This window comes from Pelodiscus sinensis, chromosome 23 (assembly GCF_052426305.1).
Source record: "Pelodiscus sinensis isolate ZL-2025 chromosome 23, ASM5242630v1, whole genome shotgun sequence".
In the NCBI taxonomy this organism is placed as follows: domain Eukaryota; kingdom Metazoa; phylum Chordata; order Testudines; family Trionychidae; genus Pelodiscus; species Pelodiscus sinensis.
This window is the reverse complement of record NC_143074.1, coordinates 10,150,296-10,169,136: the sequence shown is the minus strand read 5'-3', so window position 1 is coordinate 10,169,136 and position 18,841 is coordinate 10,150,296. Positions and strand designations below refer to the sequence as shown.

Genomic DNA, 18,841 nt, shown 5'->3' with positions numbered 1-18,841 from the left:
CAATGTGGAAACATCCTTTCTGTAATGCAGGGACTGAGAACTGGACACAATACTCCAGACGTGGTGCCACCAGTGCTGAATAAAGCGGAATAATCACTTCTCTAGATCTGCAGGAAATACTCCTCCTATTGCACCCTTATATGCCATCAGCTTTCTTGGCTGCAAGGACACACTGTTGACTTGTATCCAGCTTCTCATCCACTGTAATCCCCAGATCCTTTTGTGCCAAATTGCTGCTGGGCCTGTCTGTTCCCAGCCTGTAACAATGCTTAGATTCTTCCGTCCCAAGTGCAGTACTCTGCACTTGTCCTTGTTGAATCTTATCAGATTTCTTTTGGCCCAATCCTCCAGTTTGTCTACATCACTCTGGACCCTATCCTTATCCTCCAGCATACCTACGTCTCTCCCTAGTTTAGTGCCATCTGCAAAATTGCTGAGGGTGTAATCTATCTCCTTGTCCAGGTAATTAATAAAGATGTTGAACAAAACCGGCCTTAGAACCGATCGTTGGGGCACTCTGTTTGAAACCAATCGCCAACCAGGCATCGAGCTGTTGATCACTACCTGTTGAGCTTGACAGTCTAGCCAGCTTTCTGTCCAAGTTACAGTTCATTTTTCCAATCCATCTTTCCTTAATTTGCTGGCAAGAATTATGTGGGAGACCATATCAAAAGCTTTGCTAACTACAGGGTATATCCCATCCACTGATTTCCCCATGTCCATAGAGTCAGTTATCTCATCATAGAAGGCAATCAGTTTGGTGAGGTATGACTTGTCTTTGGTGAATCCATGCTGACTATTCCTGAAAGTTTCCTTTCTTCCAAGTGCTTCAAAATGAACACTTTGACGATCCTCTCCATGATTTCTCCGGAGATTGACGTGAGGTTGACCCCTCTGTAGTTCCCTGGTTTGTCCTTTTCTTACTGTGTGTGGGGTGTTTTGTTTTGTTTGTTTTAAATTTGGGGTAGACATTTAAGTTGGGTCTCTATTATGGTGTCTTAGAAAAGTTTCCTTGCAATGCAGGGATTTACTTTTGGCACTGTATATTTTAATTTCTGTTTAAATAACCTCTATTTTGTGTAGTTCCCCTTTCTGAAATTAAATGCCACGGTGTTTTTCCCACGACAGGGATGTTTCATTTTATTACATTTAAATCGCTATTTCCAAGTGGTCCAGTTATATTTATCTCTTGGACCAGATCCTGTGCTCCGTTTAAGACTAAATCAGAATTGCCTCTCCTCTTGTGGGTTCAAAAAGCAGTCATTTAAAGTGTCAAGAAACTTTATCTTTGCATCCCATCCTGAGGTTACGTATACCCTGTCAGTATGGGGATAGTTGAAATCCCCCCTTATTATTGAGTTTTTTATATTTATAGCCTCTGTAATCCCCCTTAGCATTTCATAGTTGCTATCACTATCCTGGTCAGGTGTTGTTCTAGAGAAGCCTATGTAAATATTTTATTAGTAGTTCAGTTACATACTTTCTGGGCTGGCAGGAGATGTGTTTTATTTGAATGTTCCATTTTTGGGTGCCTAAAAAATTTAAAAGGAGACTTTCTCTTTAATGAAACGATTATTTAATATGCCGAGGGAAGGGGAGCTACTTACCCTTGTGCTTGCAGAGAAGATGGAGGAGACCCAGCCCTGCTGGCCACTTCCTTGGTGGTGCGGCTGCCTCCAGCGTACACTCTGCAGGATACCTGTCCCCTGCCGGCTCACTGCCCCCAGTGGCCTTTCTCATATCACATTCTTTGGCACAGCAACCCCTCCTTTTCCAAGTTATGGAAGTCCTTCTCGTAGAACTTACGGTTCTCCTGGCACAACCAAACCCTGATCTTGCTTTAAATTTGTAGCTTCCTATTGTTCTTACCAAAATTTGTTGGCCCTTGTTATCATAGGACACTAGAACGGGAAGGGATCTTGAGAGGTCATCATGTCCAGTCCCCTGTGCTCACAGCAGGATCAAGCACCATCTAGACCAGTGGTCCCCAACCTTTTTATGTGGTGGGCGCCGCACTGGTGGGTGATGTCATCCTGCTGCATCTCCCGGCTGGCCGGCCCCCTGCCAAGTGCGCCTGCGCCGGCACCAGACCCACCACCGCAGCCATTTCGCCACTCTGGACCGGCCACTCCGCTCCCACAGCTCCCTGCCACGCTCCCCAGCAGGTTCTCCCGCTGCCAGCGCTTCTCCACGCCCCGTCACAGCGCGAGTTCAGCACGTGCGGCCTGTCTTCTCCTGGCCATCCTGCGTCGTGAACCCAACTAAGTGGGCACACGTAAATGCCCCGGCAGGTGCCATGGAGCCTTCGGGCACTGCGTTGGGGACCACTGATCTAGACCATCCTTGATAGATGTCTATCTAACCTGCTCTTAAATATCTCCAGAGATGAAGATTCCATAACATTTGTAGGCCATTTATTCCAGTGTTTAACCACTCTGACAGTTAGGAAGTTTTTCCTAATGTCCAACCTAAACTTCCCTTGCTGCAATTTAAGCCTATTGCTTCTTGTCCTATCTTCAGAGGCCAAGGAGAACAATTTGCCTTTCCTTCTCCTTGTGATACTCTTTTAGATACTTGAAAACCACGGTCATGTCCCCTCTGTCTTCTCTTTTTTCCATACTAAACAAGCCCAGTTCTTTCAGTCTTCCCTCACAGCTCATATATTCTACATCTTTAATCATGTTTCTCTTCTCTGGACCTTCTCCAATTTTTCCACATCTTTCTTCATCTAGTTTTTACGATTTAGGAAGAGTTCCTGAACAAATGGTCTTATGATTATTTTTTTCAAGGATGGTGTCAAGATGACTTTATCCACTTCCACTGGTAGATGACTTTAAGTAGGGACCTTTTATTAATGTCCCATATCTTCATGGTCTGTTAATGTGTGATTTTTTTTTAAAAACTTTTTATTTACCTTTTGTGCTGTGAGGAACAAAAGCAAATACAATATCAATTTTACTTGTGAAATGTGGTATAGTTTACTTATTTCTCTTCTTTAACAGCAAATAACTGACTTGAAAAAAGAGAACTTCAACCTAAAGCTTCGTATATATTTTCTGGAGGAGCGAATGCAGCAGAAATTTGATGGTCCCACTGAAGACATCTACAAAATTGTAGGTATTTAAAATCATTGCAAGTAACTGTGTATCTTTCCAAACAATATTTGCTATCTTAAAATTTCTAAATCACTTGATATTCAGCCTTTGTTGGAAATTTCAGTATTGCCAGTTCTTTTCACTTCTGTCTAATTATATGCAATAGTAAAGTGATTAAAATAACCTTAATACAAAATGAAAGATTAAATTCAATTTTTCAGTACTAGCTAATGAACAATTATATTACTCGAACAATAAATCTGAGCTTTCTTCTCCTCTGAAATCTTAATTTAAATTACTTGTCACCGTGATTATTCGAGTTTTTCTCGTTCAGTTATGTCACCAATGGTTAGCATTCAGTGAAACTTCCCAGACCAGTCCTAGCAGGTAGAAGATGAAATTTCAAGTCAGCTGCATACACTATGTGAATGTCAGAATTACATCTTCTGAATGTTATTTTTCTTGCTATGCTATTTACAAGAGACATGAAATTGACAAGAAAGCCCCTTCTTCGTTGGAGAGCTCACTGGCTTTGGACTCTGTTCCCATTTGGGAGCCGGTGTGGTGAGGAGTGGGTGAAAAGCCTCAGGTGCAACGTTTCCACTGATTTTGTTTCCATCCATGTGTAGAACATGTTTTGTTATGTGCACAGAGACATATTTAGATGTGCACCACCAGGAGAGAAACATGCTGTGGGAGCTCTGCTAATCAGATGGATGGCACTTGAATCTCTTCTTAATGGCCATCCAAGCGCTCATCGTATAGGGACCGTTACTCTGGTGGCTTCTCTCTCCCTCACCCCATTCCTAGAAGGGACCAGGAAGGTGAAGAATGGGAGCCTGCTGGGAACGGGTGCAGTAACGGTCCCTATAAGATGAGTGCCTGTGCTCATCGATTAACATTATGCACCAGGGGTGGGCAAAGCTTCTCAGTGGGCCAGATCCAGTCCTCCTAGAGCTTTGATCCGGCCTGCGAGGCAGTTCCAGGTCCCACCCCCAGTGCATTGCCTGGGAGCCAGAGACACACAACCCCTTTCAACTGCTTCTGTTTAAAGGGCTCGCATTTTTGCTGCACCTTGTGTACCAGGTGCAGGGAAGGTGAGAGCACTTTAAATAGAAGCAATTGAAAGGGGTCGCATATCTCTGGCTCCCTAGCAATGTGCTAACAGCACCGGAGCTACAAGCCCTTTTAACTGGTTCTATTTAAAGGGCTCATGTCTTCCCTGTGCCTGTTGGGCAACACATTGCCTGGCAGCCACAGGGAATATGTGAGGTCTTTAAATAGTAGCAGTTGAAAGGGCTCGCAGCTCTTGGTCCCACTGGCCTGTTGCCTGCAAGTTACCCGGGAGGCACAAGCCCTTTCAACTGCTTCTATTCTTTGGGCTTATGCATGCCAGGCAACAGATTAGCAGCGGGGCCAGGAGCTGCCAGCTGTGTTATGTGAATTCTAAGCCTCTACCCCAGACAACTGTGGGAGGAGGCTAGCCCCCAGCACCCTCCCCTCTGCTCCAGGTCCCTTCTATTGGCTAGAAGTCAGGGGGCAGGGACCCTGGCCAAGCAAAGCTCCTGGTAGGGTAACTCTCAATCCCGCCCCTTCCTCCCAGGGCCCCATCCTTCTGAGTCGGCCTGCGGCCACTTCCGAAATTTGTGAACTGTCCTTGCTTCAAAAATATTGCCCACCCTGGTATACACAGTTACACTTTCACATTCCCAATGTGGACATGTACTAACACAGTAATTATTGCCGTGGCTGTAAGTTAATTTAATAAAGTGTAGACATACCCTAAATATTTTAGGTGGGCAAAACTACTTGTATGGCTGTGAACAGCTCCAGGTAACTGCTTTGATCTGTTTGAAAAATGGCAATTTTTCTTGGAAATATGGTGAGGAGCTCACAGTCTTTAACATTGTTGTGTGACTTATTTATTGTGATGATCAAATATATGATTTTTAAGAAACTCTGGTGTCTTTTAAAACTATTTGAAGTCTTGTAAAATAAAGACTCTTTTGAAGGCAAAGAATCAGAAGTAAGTTCCCATTTCCATCATGCTCTGGACCTAATTTGTTTTTGAATTTGTTATTGCCTATAACCTAAAAATGTAATCAATGTGTAGGATTAACTTTGAGTTGCATTGGGTTGTGTGTCATCTCATCATCTAACTTTGTCTTGTAGAATATAGAGCTAAAGGTTGAGGTAGAAAGTTTGAAACGTGACCTGCAGGAGAGGGAAAAACTGCTCATCAAAGCTTCGTAAGTACCATTGCCTCTCAAAGGGACCGCACTCTTTCTAGAACTTAGGTCCATGGCCATACTAGGTCAGACCAAAGGTCCATCCTGTCCAGTATCCTGTCTTCCAACAGAGCCCCGGAGAGAATGAACAGAACAGGTGATCATCAAGTGATTCTTTCCCTGTCACTCATGCCCAGCTTCTGGCAAATAAAGGTACCATCTAAGGACTGCCAAGAACTTACCATCTATATAATGAGACTTGTGGTACCTTTTGTATATGAGGGTCCTTGAGGATTTTGCAAACTCATGTTTGGAAGTTGCTTTACCTACCTTTTGGAGTAGAATATAGTAACTGTTTAAAAGCATGAAGGACCACTATATAGTTAGAATAGTGGATAGTACTCTATCAGGGGTATTTTGGGGTAGATAGAATGTAATTGCCAAAATTTGGGACTGAGTTATGTCGAAGCAAAAACACGCTCCTCTGTGTTTAGGCAGCTAACAAACAGCTTTATTAATTAATAAAGCACAGCATGAGCCAAACGTGGTTACAGCAAAGCCAGACCCAGTAAGGCTGCTAATACAATCAATCCTAGTATCTTTATACCCTTAACCAAACAGTCTGACGTCAGGGCATCCAATTACAGAAATCCTCAATTAAATTTGGAAAAACAAAGCCTTATCAACAAGATGGCGGACAGGTGCAAGGGAGTACATCTCCTGTCCCAACCAGCCCAATTAACACATACCAATAGCCCATCCTGTAGGCCTCTTCTCATGGGGTGACAGAAAGTTCACTCTGGTCTACGTGCTTGAGAGAAAAGCTGAAATGGTTTCTGATATACAAGATGGCTTCTAGCTAAATATGAAAATGGTTTCTACAGTTTCTACAATTCCCCCCTTTTAGCCTTTTAAAGGCTAACTTTGAAACCATTTTATACCTCCATTTTCCATTAAAGTATTTATGTACATTTCTTGTTCCTTTCTCTGCTCATCCTATTTTAACATCACTAGTTCCACATTCCCATTGATAAGGGTCTGCCTTGTGTTTTCCAGAATACAAGAAATACAGCATTTGATTAGCAAGAAACAAAAATAGGCACAAAAGAATATAGCCAATACTAAAACTATTCTTTGCAAAATCCAAGTTCCCACATGTCTAAACCAGCCTCTCAACCAATCCCAGAGGGTCCAGTTTTCCCCCTGCCTTAGGCGTTTCACAGTTCTTTCAATCTGAGGCATCTTCCTCTATTTCTTTGCTGGTGTCAGAAATATACCCACAGCATTTTCTTCTTACTAAGGCACAAACCCTGCTCTTACTAGCTAGGACATAGTCTAGGGCCATCGGTTTTGGCTTTTTCTCACCCTGGCTCCTGAACCATTACATGTCCAGCAGTACCTTCCAATTGGGGTCAGGGCTAGGCGGATATACCCTGGGTTAGTAAACCCTTTATCCTGCCAAGTATCATTTGGCTTAGTTTACTAAACAGTGTGCCATTCATTTGAGTGTTGTTTAGTGGGACTGGAATCATTGAGATGCCTCCTTCTGAATGTACCGGACTGTGAGCACATATCCAGCAACCTGTGGAATTAAATTCTTGGGAAACTTGGTTCATTAAAAGCATAAACACATTTGAACCATATAGGTTATAACTACTAAATATTAAAAACAAGATTAAGCATAAGCTCAACATGAATTGTTTGTCCAGCCTCATGCTGGCTGTTCTTCAGGACTTCGTAGTTTGCTTCACCTATCGCTGGCAGGTTCTTCTGGGCCGCAGCTGGTACCTTAGCCTTGGTCTCTCAGGCTCGTCTGCTTCTGGGCCTGGATTGCCGGTACCAAGCCTGTGCTGATCCTCGTCTACTTCTGGACCTGGGTTTCTGGTACCAGGTCTATGGTGATTCCCATCTGCTTCTGGACCTGGGTCTCCGGTACCAGGTCTGCGGTGCTCCTTGTTGGGGACAACCTCTGTAGGGACTGGAACGGGTTTGCAGTGGGATGCGTGAATCCAGGTGGGCAATCCTTCGCACTTTACAGCAGTATGGGTGGTCAGAAGGACTTGGTAGGGATCCTTTCACCTGGGTTCCAGGGCAGTCTTCTGCTGGTGAACTTTCACGCAAACCCAGTCTCCTGGTTGTAGTTTAAGGCACGGCTCAGTCGGGGCCTCCTGGAAGGCGTCCTTAACCTGTGAATGATAAGACTGTACACACCTCATAAGTTCCTGGCAATACTTGACTATGCTTCTTTTAACAAGTGTGGCATCAGCCAGGTCAATTTCTGGGCTGCTTAACAGTCTCATAGGTTGGCCACATGCAATTTCATGTGGACTGAGTCCAGTTTTCTGATTAGGAGTGGCTCTCATGCTCATTAGGGCAATCTGGAGTGCTACTATCTATGTTAAGCCAGAGTTCTCTCATATTTTAGCAAGTTCGTTCTTTAAAATCCTGTTTCATCTTTCTACTGCTTCTGCGCTCTCCAGGTGTCGTGCACAGTGCAGTGCTTGTCTGGTAGAGTAGTACTTTTCCAGGGTGGTGTTTTTTTTTTTTTTTTTTTTTTTTTTTTTTTTTTGAACAATTTGCCCAGTAAAGTGGGTACCTTTATCACTGGAGATCACAAGGTGTATTTCCCATGATGGAATGTAATGATTTAGAAGTTTCTTAGCTACTGTGATGTTATCATGTTTCCTGCAGGGATAAGCTTCTACCCATCCCAAAAACAAGCAAACAATAACCAGCACATTATTTAAAAGATTGACATTTAAGCAATTGAATAAAGTCCATTTGTAAATTCAGAAATGGTCCCAAAGGCGGAGGTCTGGTTACCGGAACTGTCTTTACAGGTTTACCCACGTTGTGGGCTTGGCAGACAGGGCAAGCCAGACAGTAATCTTTGGCTGCTTGGGAGAATTTGGGAGCAAACCAATTTTGTTTTAGGATTGCTACCATCCCCCCTTTTGCCAACGTGCGACAATCTAGGGAGCACGGGGGCAAGGTGAGGTAGCAAGACCACTGGGGCAACAATGTGGCCATCAGAGCTGCACCACAAGTGGTCTGGGCGCAAGGTGCACCCTGCCAGTCTCCACTCCTGCTTTTCTGATTCTGGGGCTTGGTTTCGCAGGAGGGCCAGTTCTGAAAAAGACGGCATAGGAGCTGGCGATGGTAGGAGAGAAGGGAAAAACAGCAGAGGAGCAGATTCCGCTACATTCCAGACAGTACAAACTGCATAGCCTGCTACTAAAACTCTACTAAAATTATAAAGGCAAGAACCATTTATATAAAGCACAATGTTAAGATTATTCAAGGGACTTAAATTATTCTTTCATTAAAACAACAATATTGTACACACAATGTTTGAAATACATATATCACAATCAAGACACACACAAGACAAATCTGGACAGAACACAGAACACAAACTTATTATGTCATGACACAGAACCATGTTTTTTTTTTTTCCTTCGGTTAATTTTCAGATGATATTAGCACTTCTTGATGATCTGAAAGACAAAGAAAACATTTCTACCCACATTGGGGTGGTGCATTATATTTTAGAACACTTTTTCTTTACAGATTTTTGCTACTTTTTGATCAGCCTGCTGTTACCTAATTGTATGCTTTTATTTTGAACACTAGCTTCAGAGGGTTTGAGTAAATTACTTCATTATTTAATTATTAAGTTAAAGGTGGCATGCCTCAGTTTCCCTCTTGTACTGCAGACCAGGCTTTTTTTACTGCCACAGAAACTCTTAGAACAAGGTGCTTGCTAGTTACTATTCCAGCAAGCAAAAAGGTTTTCCTTTCCTGAAAAGAATCACATGCAATGTTACAGACTTACTTATGGGGGACAGTGCTCCCCCTCTTCCAGAACAGACAGGCAGTTTGCAGACACACACAACCTTGGATCTGAAAGCAAGCCAAAAGTGCTATCAGCTCAGCCTTGACCAGAAACACTGTGAAGTTTCTGGGCTTGGATTTTTTTAAACAATAATTAGGTTCCTTGGAAGACACATTTAACCCTTAGGGTGCAGGTTTTACAAATTTACAATGTATAGATTCTATTCTTTTATGCGGTTAACCAATTAAGTTTAAATAGAATTCCTTATTTTCTCTTTAATAGATTTAACAAAGTGTCTGTAGCCAAATGTTTAACTTGACTGTTTCATTGCTAAGATGATTAAAAGAGGCTGCAAGAAACAAGGAGTCATTTCTTAAAGCAGGTTTTTTTTTTTTCCCTCCCCTTTAGGATTTGGAGGAACACTTTCCTTAACCTGTTAAACTTATTTTAAACTTTGTGTTTTGCTTTGGATCGGGCAAGTTTGTTACAAGAGCCCGTGTTGTCAAAGGGAAGAGCTAATTCCTTTCAGTTATTTTTCATGTTTCCTCTCTATCTGTGTATGCGTTATAAAGAGGAATAGAGGGGTGATGTTGTGCCAAATTTCCCCCCCAACCTTGGCTGATATGGGTGTGCCAACTGAGAAATCTCTTTTCTTTTTTTTTCCCCACTTCTTATGCATTATTTTGGCACAGAGGTGCTGCAGCAACTTTTAAGTTACCTATCTTACTGCAGGGAGGATTTTTGCTTTTCTGAGCTTTACTTTCGTCCCTCATAGCTTTAATTTTTCCTCTTTTCCAATTTGTTAAATGCTTACAGGTCCTTGGACCACTATGCACGTACATGTAGTACACAGGGGTGCCTTTCGGCAGAGTGGAGGGTGTTTAGACTAATCCCCACTTAAACTAACTTTACACACTCCAAAGAAAGAGTCTGCCGGGTCTAGAGTGTCAGACCTTAGTAGCTTATGAAATAAGGGGAGTCATCACTCCCTCACATATCCACTGAGTCTCGAGGTTCAGCTGGCCCCCCCCTTGCGTTCAGAGCTCCCTCGTGGGAGAGCCCTGGTGCAGCTGGGATCAGCTCAAGTCTCAGACCTATGCAGAGGCATTCATTCTTCACTCATTACATTCATACTCATTTTTCACACACTTTTTTTTTCACAATTTTTTTTCTCCTTTTTCATATTTTTCCTACAGTTTCTACATTTAGATGCATCTCTCTTTACTGTCCAGTTCCCATGGGTTTCTATTAAGTGGCGCTGCCCTAAGACACCCGGCACTTAATATCAGACTTCATTAGGATCCTATACCCGAAGGCACTTAACATAAAGGCACTGGAATTCCTGTAGACTGACCTACCCCCATTTTCTGCGCGCGCTTAATTCTGTAAGGCACCGAACTAAAAGTCCGCCTGCTTACACCATATTCTGCAAGTCACTGAATCAGGATCCGCCTGCTCGCTCTGCGAGTCACCGAATCAGGATCCGCCTGCTTGCTCTGCGAGTCACCGAATCAGAATCCGCCTGCTTGCTCTGCAAGTCACCGAAATAGGATTCACCTGCTTGCTCTGCGAGTCACTGAATCAGGATCCGCCTGCTCGCTCTGCGAGTCACCGAATCAAGAATTCACCTGCTCGCACTGGTCCCCCCCCTTTTTGTTGCGAAGCACTGGACTCAAGGTCTACCTGCCTCGCAGGGGTTTCCGGCACCTGCCCCAGCCTGGCAGAACACCACGTCCTGGCGCTTGGAGACAGCCTGGCGGAATGGGGCACTATGGCCTGGGGTTAGCCTCAGAGGTCAGTACTACGCCCACAAATAACAGAGAGAGACAACAAAGCTTCCCTACAGTTCCGTGTGCCGAGAGAGAGTAATGGCACCACACCAGCTTTTAGCGTCCGAACACAGAGGGTCCAGCGCATGGCTGCCTCACTAGAGACACCGGTGTGCCCTTTTGGAACTGTGACACATAAGACAGGCCTAATAGACAAAGACAGACACAGACAGACAAAAATGTTAGCCGCTCCACAAAATTGAATTCCGTAGCTCCCCTTACCCCGATGGCCGGCCGTCACTCCAAATCCCAAGCCCTCAACCAGGAGATTTCGTAACAGGTATCCCCTTTACCTTCTCTTGAGCGCTCTGAGAGGTTTGGAAGTGGAGTGCCGGTCCGTCCATATGGGCAAGTGGCGCGTTAGGAATCTCGGTGGGACCTCCAAATTGTCGAAGCAAAAACACGCTCCTATGTGTTTAGGCAGCTAACAAACAGCTTTATTAATTAATAAAGCACAGCATGAGCCAAACGTGGTCACAGCAAAGCCAGACCCAGTAAGGCTGCTAATACAATCAATCCTAGTATCTTTATACCCTTAACCAAACAGTCTGACGTCAGGGCATCCAATTACAGAAATCCTCAATTAAATTTGGAAAAACAAAGCCTTATCAACAAGATGGCGGACAGGTGCAAGGGAGTACATCTCCTGTCCCAACCAGCCCAATTAACACATACCAATAGCCCATCCTGTAGGCCTCTTCTCACGGGGTGACAGAAAGTTCACTCTGGTCTACGTGCTTGAGAGAAAAGCTGAAATGGTTTCTGATATACAAGATGGCTTCTAGCTAAATATGAAAATGGTTTCTACAGTTTCTACAGTTAACATCGCAGCATGGATGTAAAATCCTGTTTAATTGGTTAACCACTTAAATATAATGTTTAACAAGCTAACCACTTGAAGGGTGGGCAGGTGGCACAGGGAGGCTTCTCCAGCCCCGCCAGAGCAGCCCTTGCCTGTGGCGCATCTGGGCCCACCATGGACAGGGCTTGCTCCAGCACCCACCAGTTAACCAGAACTGGTAAGCATCACTCGATAAAAGCTGATACTTACCAGTTATCTGGTAAACCATTCACTGGATTAAGCATCCCAGTAATACAGATGAAGATGTCCTCAGAACTTAATGGTCAGGGGATCTGTTTAGATCTCATCCAAAAAATGTCACTTGACGTGTTACTGTTAACAGTGGTACAGCATTAGTTTAGTACTAATACACAGTGAAGTGTGTCACTACCTGGTCTTCAAAAATTGAAAGTGTGGACATTTGCTAGCAGCCCAGATTTTAAAAAAATAATAAATGTTATTATAATAAGCCCTTCCAATTGTTTATCCAGTGAATATGTAACTTGATTCTTTCAACATGTTCCGATTCTTGATTGTGAATGTTACTGTATAAGCTGGAAGAGATGTGTATTGTAGAAAAATTGGATGGTTTGGAAGTATTGGTAATTGGATACAAAATTCTATTGTCTGATTGTGACTGAAAGCTGTCATCTAACAATTTCTAAGTGGCGTGTTAAATCAGTGGTCACCAACCAGTAGAGTGGGATCTACCAGTAGATTTTGGAGCCCTCTGACAGGTGATCCTGGTTTGGCAGGGAAGCTATCAAGTACTGTCACTTCAGTTGCCTCTTCACCTACTGTAATGCTGCTCCTGCCCTCTGCCTTGGTGCTGCCCCTTGCTTGCTGTGCAGGGAGAGGGGGGATGCTGATGTCAGGGTGTCCTTCCTCCCCCCATTCCTCCACTCTCCACTCAGTGAGAGGAGAATGGAGGGAGTTTGGCAATGCAAATCTGTTACTCTTACACTGTGTGTCTGTCATTCTCACAAACATACACTGTCCTTTCCTCTCAGGGACTTGAGCTCACCACCCTGCACTCCCCAGGCAAATACTGTATACCCTAGGCCACTCCAGAACCCCTCCTTACCTTCAGCTGGTCCCTTAATCCTGCTTTCCTTATGTGGGAGCCAGCTTTATCCCTGGGGATCCCTGCCTAGCCAGAGGGATCAAGCCCCTCCCCACCCTGCCTTCCAGAGGCTGTTGCCCCTTTGTTAACTCAAGAACCCACACCAACTCCTTACCTTCAGAGGGTCCCTTATCCTGTGTTGACTGTCTGGCCACTCCCAGCATGGGTGGAGGTGGGACTTGAACCCACCACTCTGTGTTCCCCAGGCAAATGCCCTATCTCCTAAGCCACTCTAGCTCCCTACAGTCAGAGGGTCTTTTATCCTGCTTTCCTAATATGGGAGCCCGCTCCATCCAATACAGGCTGCCCCAGGCATGGACTCAACTCCATCCTCCGAACATGGGAGCTCCTGCTCCCGGGTGGGCAGGTCTCGAGCCCACCACCCTGTGCTCCCAGGCAAGTGCTGTATCCCCTATTCCACTCCAGACCCCACCTTCCTACCTTCAGAGGGTCCTTAATCCTGCTTTCCTAATTCAGGAGCCAGGTCCATCCCTCAGGCAGCCTGTGTTGGTTGTCTGGTCACTCCCAGGGTGGATGGAGGGATATCACAACCTGATCAGGACAGTGATAGTGACTATGAAATGCTAAGGGAGATATGAGAGGTTATCAGAATTAAAAACTCAATAATGGTGGGGGATTTCAACTATCTCCACATTGACTGGGTACATGTCACCTCTGAACGGGATGCAGAGATAAAATTTCTTATCTTAAAATGACTGCTTCTTGGAGCAACTGGTTCTGGAACCCACAAGGGGAGAAGCTATTCTTGATTTAGTCCTAAGGAGAGCGCAGTATAACAGGACCACTTGGAAATAGTGACCATAATGTAATAAAATTTAACAACCCTGTGGTGGGAAAAACACCTCAGCAGCCCAACACTCTGGCATTTAATTTCAGAAAGGGGAACTACACAAAAATGAGGAAGATAGTTAAACAGAATTTAAAAGGTAAAGTGACAAAAGTAAAATCTCTGCAAGCTGCATGGAAACTTTTCAAAGACACCATAATAGATGCCCAACTTAAGTGTATACTCCAAATTAAAAAACACAGTAAGAGAATCAAAGAAGTGCCACCGTGGTTTAACCACAAAATGAAAGAAACAATGGCAGATAAAGACATATTTTAAAAAGTGGAAGTCAAATCCTAGTGACGAAAATAGAAAGGAGCATAAACTTTGTCAAATTAAGTGTAAAAATAACATAAGAAATAGTAGCCCAGTGTCTGAGAGTCTTAAGAGCCTCCGGCCGTGTACGTCAGCACCCCCCTTCCTCTCCCGCCGTGGCGCTGAGTGCTGTGCTCCTCAGCCGGGCCACCGCAGGCGAGGGAAAGGGGGGGGGCGGTGACTTACACTGCCCCGCCCCCTGGCTGTGTACATCACCGCCCCACCCCTTCTCCCCTGCGGTGGCCTTGCTGAGCACTCAACACTCAGCTGAGCCGTCACGAAGGGAGGGGAAGGAGGCGAGGCGGTGACGTACATGGCCAGGGGGAGGGGCCGTGTATGTCACGTCACCGTCTCGCCCCCCCTTCTCCTCCCGCCGCGGGGGAGCCCAGCTGAGCAGGCAGCACTCAGCTGAACGCCATGATGGAAGGGGAAGGGGGGCAGGGAGAGACGGAGGGGGGAGAGAGGCAGGAGGAGAAGAGAAAGGGAGAGTGAGAGGCAGGAGGGGGAGAAAAGAAAGAAAGAGATGGAGAGAGAGGCGTGGGCGGAGGAGAGCTGAGAGAGGGGGAGGCAGTAGGAGGAGAGAGAGAGAGCGTGCTCAGGAGAGAAGATCTGAAAATTCTGTTTTATGACAAGCTAATTGGCTAGTATAATAAGAAAAGCCAAAAAGGAATTTGAAGAGCAGTTAGCCAAAAATTCAAAAAGTAATAGCAAAATGTTTAAGTAGATCAGAAGCAGGAAGCTGGCTAAACAACCAGTGGGGCCCCTTTAATGATCGAGATGCTAAAGGAGCACTCAAAGATGATAAAGTCATTGTGAAGAAGCTAAATGAATTCCTTTCTTCAGTCTTCATGGCTGAGGATATTGGGGAGATTCCCAAACCTGAGCCATTCGTTGTTGGTTACAAATCAGACGAATTGTCCCAGATTGAGGTGTCATTAGAGAAGGTTTTGAAACAAATTGATAAACTTAACAGTAACAAGTCTCCTGGACCAGATGGCTTTCAGCCAAGAGTTCTGAAAGAACTCAGATGGGATATTACAGAATTATTACCTGTGGTTTGTAACCTAGCCTTTAAATCAGCTTCCATACCTAATGACTGGAAGATAGCTAACATAACACAGAGGACTCTAGAGGTGATCCTGGCAATTACAGGCTGGTAAGTCTAACGTCAGTACTGGGCAAATTAGTTGAATCTGTAGTAAAGAATAAAATTGTCAGACACATAAATGAACATAATTTGTTGGGGGAAAGTCAACATGGTGTCTGTAAAGGGAAATAATGCCTTACTAATCGACTACAGTTCTTTGAGAGAGGTCAACAAGCATGTGGACAAGGGGGATTTAATGAACATAGTGTACTTAGATTTCCAGAAAGCCTCTGACCAGTCCGTCACCAAAGGCTCTTAAGAAAAGTAAGTTGTTATAGGATGAGAGGGAAGATCCTTTCATGGACTGAGAACTGGTTAAGACAGGAAACAAAGGGTAGGAATAAATGGAATGTTTTCTGAAAGGCAAATGGTGTGCCCCAAGGGTCCATACTGGGACCAATCCTTTCAACTTATTTATAAATGTTCTAGGGAAAGGGATAAACATTGGGGTGGCAAAATTTGCAAATGATACTGAACTGCTCAAGATAGTTAAGACTGAAGCATACTGTGAAGAGCTTCAAAAAGATCTCACCAAACTAAGTGATTGGGCCACAAAATGGCAGATAAAGTTTAATGTTGATATATGTAAAGTAGTGCACATTGGAAAACATAATTCCAACTATATATACAATATGATGGGGACTAATTTAGCTACATCTGCTCAAGGGAAAGATCTTGGAGTCATTGTGGATAGTTCACTGAAAACATCCACTCAGTGTGCAGCGGCAGTCAAAAAAGCAAATAGAATGTTAGGAATAATTTAAAAAGGGATAAAGAATAAGACAGAAAATATCTTAATACCTCTATTTAAAATCATTGTATGCCCACATCTTGAATATTGCATACAGATGTGGTCGCTTTAGCCCAAAAAAGATATATTGGCATTGGAAAAGGTTCAGAAAAGGGCAACAAAAATGATGAGGGGTTTGGAACAGGTCCCATATGAAGAGAGATTAAAAAGATTTGGACTTTTCAGCTTAGAAAAGAGAAGACGAAGCAGGGATATGATAGAGATCTATAAAATCATGATGGATGTGGAAAAAGTGAATAAGGAAAGTTAATTACTTTTTCCCACAATATAGGAACTAGGGGGTCACCAAATGAAATGAATAGGCAGCAGATTTAAAACAAACAAAAGGAAGTTTTTCTTCACTCAGCGCATGATTAGCCTCTGGACGTCCTTGTCAGAGGATGTGGTGAAGGCTAGGATTTCAACAGGGTAAAAAAAAAAACAAACCTAGATAAATTCATGGTGGTTAGGTCCATCAATGGCTATTAGCCAGGATGGGAAGGAATGGTGTCCCTAGCCTCTGTTTCTCTGGAGATGGGTGATGGGGGAGAGATCACTTGAGGATTAACTACCTGTTGTGTTACCTCCCTCTGGGGCATCTGGTATTGGCCACTGTCAGCAGACCGGATACTGGGCTGGATGGACCGTTGGTCTGACCCAATATGGCCGTTCTTATGATGATAAAATGGAGAAGATGCAGCTGCCTTTATATTCCTTTTAACTTATGGCTTTTATTGCTTGTCCCAAACTAAAGCTGCCCACCACATGGTTTGGAAGCCTTAGAGTTCTGTCCATAGACATACCCCTATGTGCCTCACTAGGTCAAAGTCCCCTGCCTTCTCTCAAAGGTCAAATCATATATCTGATGGGCCACCAAGCAAGCTAGGCAGTACATTATCAAACTGTTTGGGAGTCACCCAGAAGCATAGCCCAAATTAGTGATACAGACAGAGAACATATCCATAACCAAAAATACAAAGGTGATACAAACACATAATTGAGATGATCTTCTATGCCAAATTATAATAGTTTTTCAGATCTCTTGCATGGCATATCTGGCATAACTCATTGCAGTTGTACAGTATCAATATTCATAATATCCTCAAGTGTCCCTTAGACTCCAGACAGTATAACGATAAACATTGAGATTTCTACATCTTGTTTTTTGCAGTAAAGCGGTTGAAAGCTTGGCTCAAGGCGGTGATGCTGAAATTCAGAGGGTGAAAGAAGAGTCTCAGAAGAAAGTACAACAAGTGGAAGAAATTCTCACCAGCAGAATAAACCTTTTGGAAGAGGCAAGTCTTCAATATTGAAGAGTAATTGATTTTGTTATTGACTTTGCCATGCAGAGCTCCCTAGCGTCTATCTGCTTTCAGCAGAGATATTTAGCATTGTGACCTGCTTAAATGCTGCTTTCAGAGCTTCTGTTTCAGCTTCATTGTAAAAATAGTGAGAACACAAATACAATAAATGCCAAGAATGGGGAAACTTTGTCCAATGTTATTGAATCTTGGAATGTGGAAGATGGGTTGAGCCGTATGAAGTAACTTGCTTCTCTAGTGGATTTTGGGTATGTTAGAACAAGGAATTTTATCTCCTAATTGGGACTGTGGGGAGTCCATTTCTTACAATGTAGGCTGGTAATATCCATACTTTGGGTGACAGATCTCTACTTTGTTAGGGAAATTTAACCATACTGCAAGAGATTATGCCATTCCACAGATTTCCTAACTCTGGGTTTAGAAACCTTTATATATCAGTATGCGTTTGACATGCTGACTTCTGAAGTATCTGCTCAGTATATGACTGGGTTGTGAGAAGTCATCTGCAATACTCTTTCCTGGGAAGATGGATGGAGGATACTTCCCTGTATTCTGCTTGCTGACCTTCCACTCCAGTTTCTGCATTGGTGCTGGTGAGAATTCGATAATGACATCTGCCAGGTTTTGACTATCTCTTCTCTGTCTTTTCGATCAGATCATGTGTAGAAGTGTGGTGGTACATTAATTTGTGTGTCTCTGAGAAGGTATCATAGCAAAACTTTTTTGAATTCCTCTGTCAGTGGTGGGTTACCGCTGCCGAATATTGGTCATTAATATGATTCTGAAGGATTAACAAGGGGCTTCCCAAGATGTTCACAGATAACCCTAAAACCTCCTGTTCTGGGATATGTGCTCACAGTTGAGTGGCCAGGTGTTGGGAGCTCTCATAGGGTACATCTAGACTACAGGCTTTTGTTGACAGGCTTTGTCGACATACTGATGACAAAGCTTCTGTCGACAAAGAGCGTCTAGACTACATCCAGTTCTGTTGACAAAGCAAGCCGCTTTGTCGACATGAACGTGTAGGTGCAAAGGAGAGTGTAGATGCAATAACCCCTTCTGTTGACAGAACTCTGTCAACAAAAGGCGTTATTCCTCGCAGAATGAGGTTTACCGCTGTCGACAAAACTGCCAAGTTCTGTCGACGTTATGTCGACAACTCGGTGGTAGTGTAGACGCAGGTATAGTTTTGTCGACAAAAGTCCAGTTTTGTCAACAAAACCCTGTAGTCTAGACACACCCATAGAATCCCTCTCCCCTCCCCCCCTCCATATAAACAAAAATATTTTTTCTTCAAGAAGAAAGGCAGAATTACTCAAATGCATTTATATTAAGCACCCTTTGCTGGAGATGCATGTAGCTAGTTCCAAAAAATAAATATTCATCTATTGATAACATATCACAACCTGGAACTTGTATAATTTGTCCAGGGGGTATGCGATTTTGTGAATGGGTATTGGTTCCTTTCT

The 18,841-nt window shown here is 43.8% G+C and overlaps 1 protein-coding gene and 2 long non-coding RNA genes across 7 annotated transcripts in view; 2 read left to right on the top strand and 1 right to left on the bottom strand.

Annotated features, from left to right (window-relative positions):
* CDK5RAP2 (CDK5 regulatory subunit associated protein 2) overlaps window positions 1-18,841 on the top strand; it is a 176,797-nt gene that overhangs the window by 14,004 nt on the left and 143,952 nt on the right. For 4 of the 5 annotated variants that reach the window (XM_089772988.1, XM_089772987.1, XM_006129080.5 and 1 more), the window contains exons 4-6: window positions 3,003-3,113; window positions 5,268-5,344; window positions 17,222-17,345. In XM_089772988.1, the coding sequence (XP_089629114.1) occupies window positions 3,003-3,113; window positions 5,268-5,344; window positions 17,222-17,345 (312 nt within the window). The other variant, XM_089772989.1, reaches the window with a different exon arrangement.
* LOC149521742 (uncharacterized) lies at window positions 7,016-7,377 on the bottom strand. The gene is made up of 2 exons (XR_016347778.1): window positions 7,245-7,377; window positions 7,016-7,196 (listed from the first exon to the last, which is right to left on the bottom strand). It is a non-coding gene; the product is annotated as an uncharacterized LOC149521742 (long non-coding RNA).
* Window positions 7,077-7,888, top strand: LOC149521741 (uncharacterized). Its single transcript, XR_016347777.1, has 2 exons — window positions 7,077-7,214; window positions 7,263-7,888. It is a non-coding gene; the product is annotated as an uncharacterized LOC149521741 (long non-coding RNA).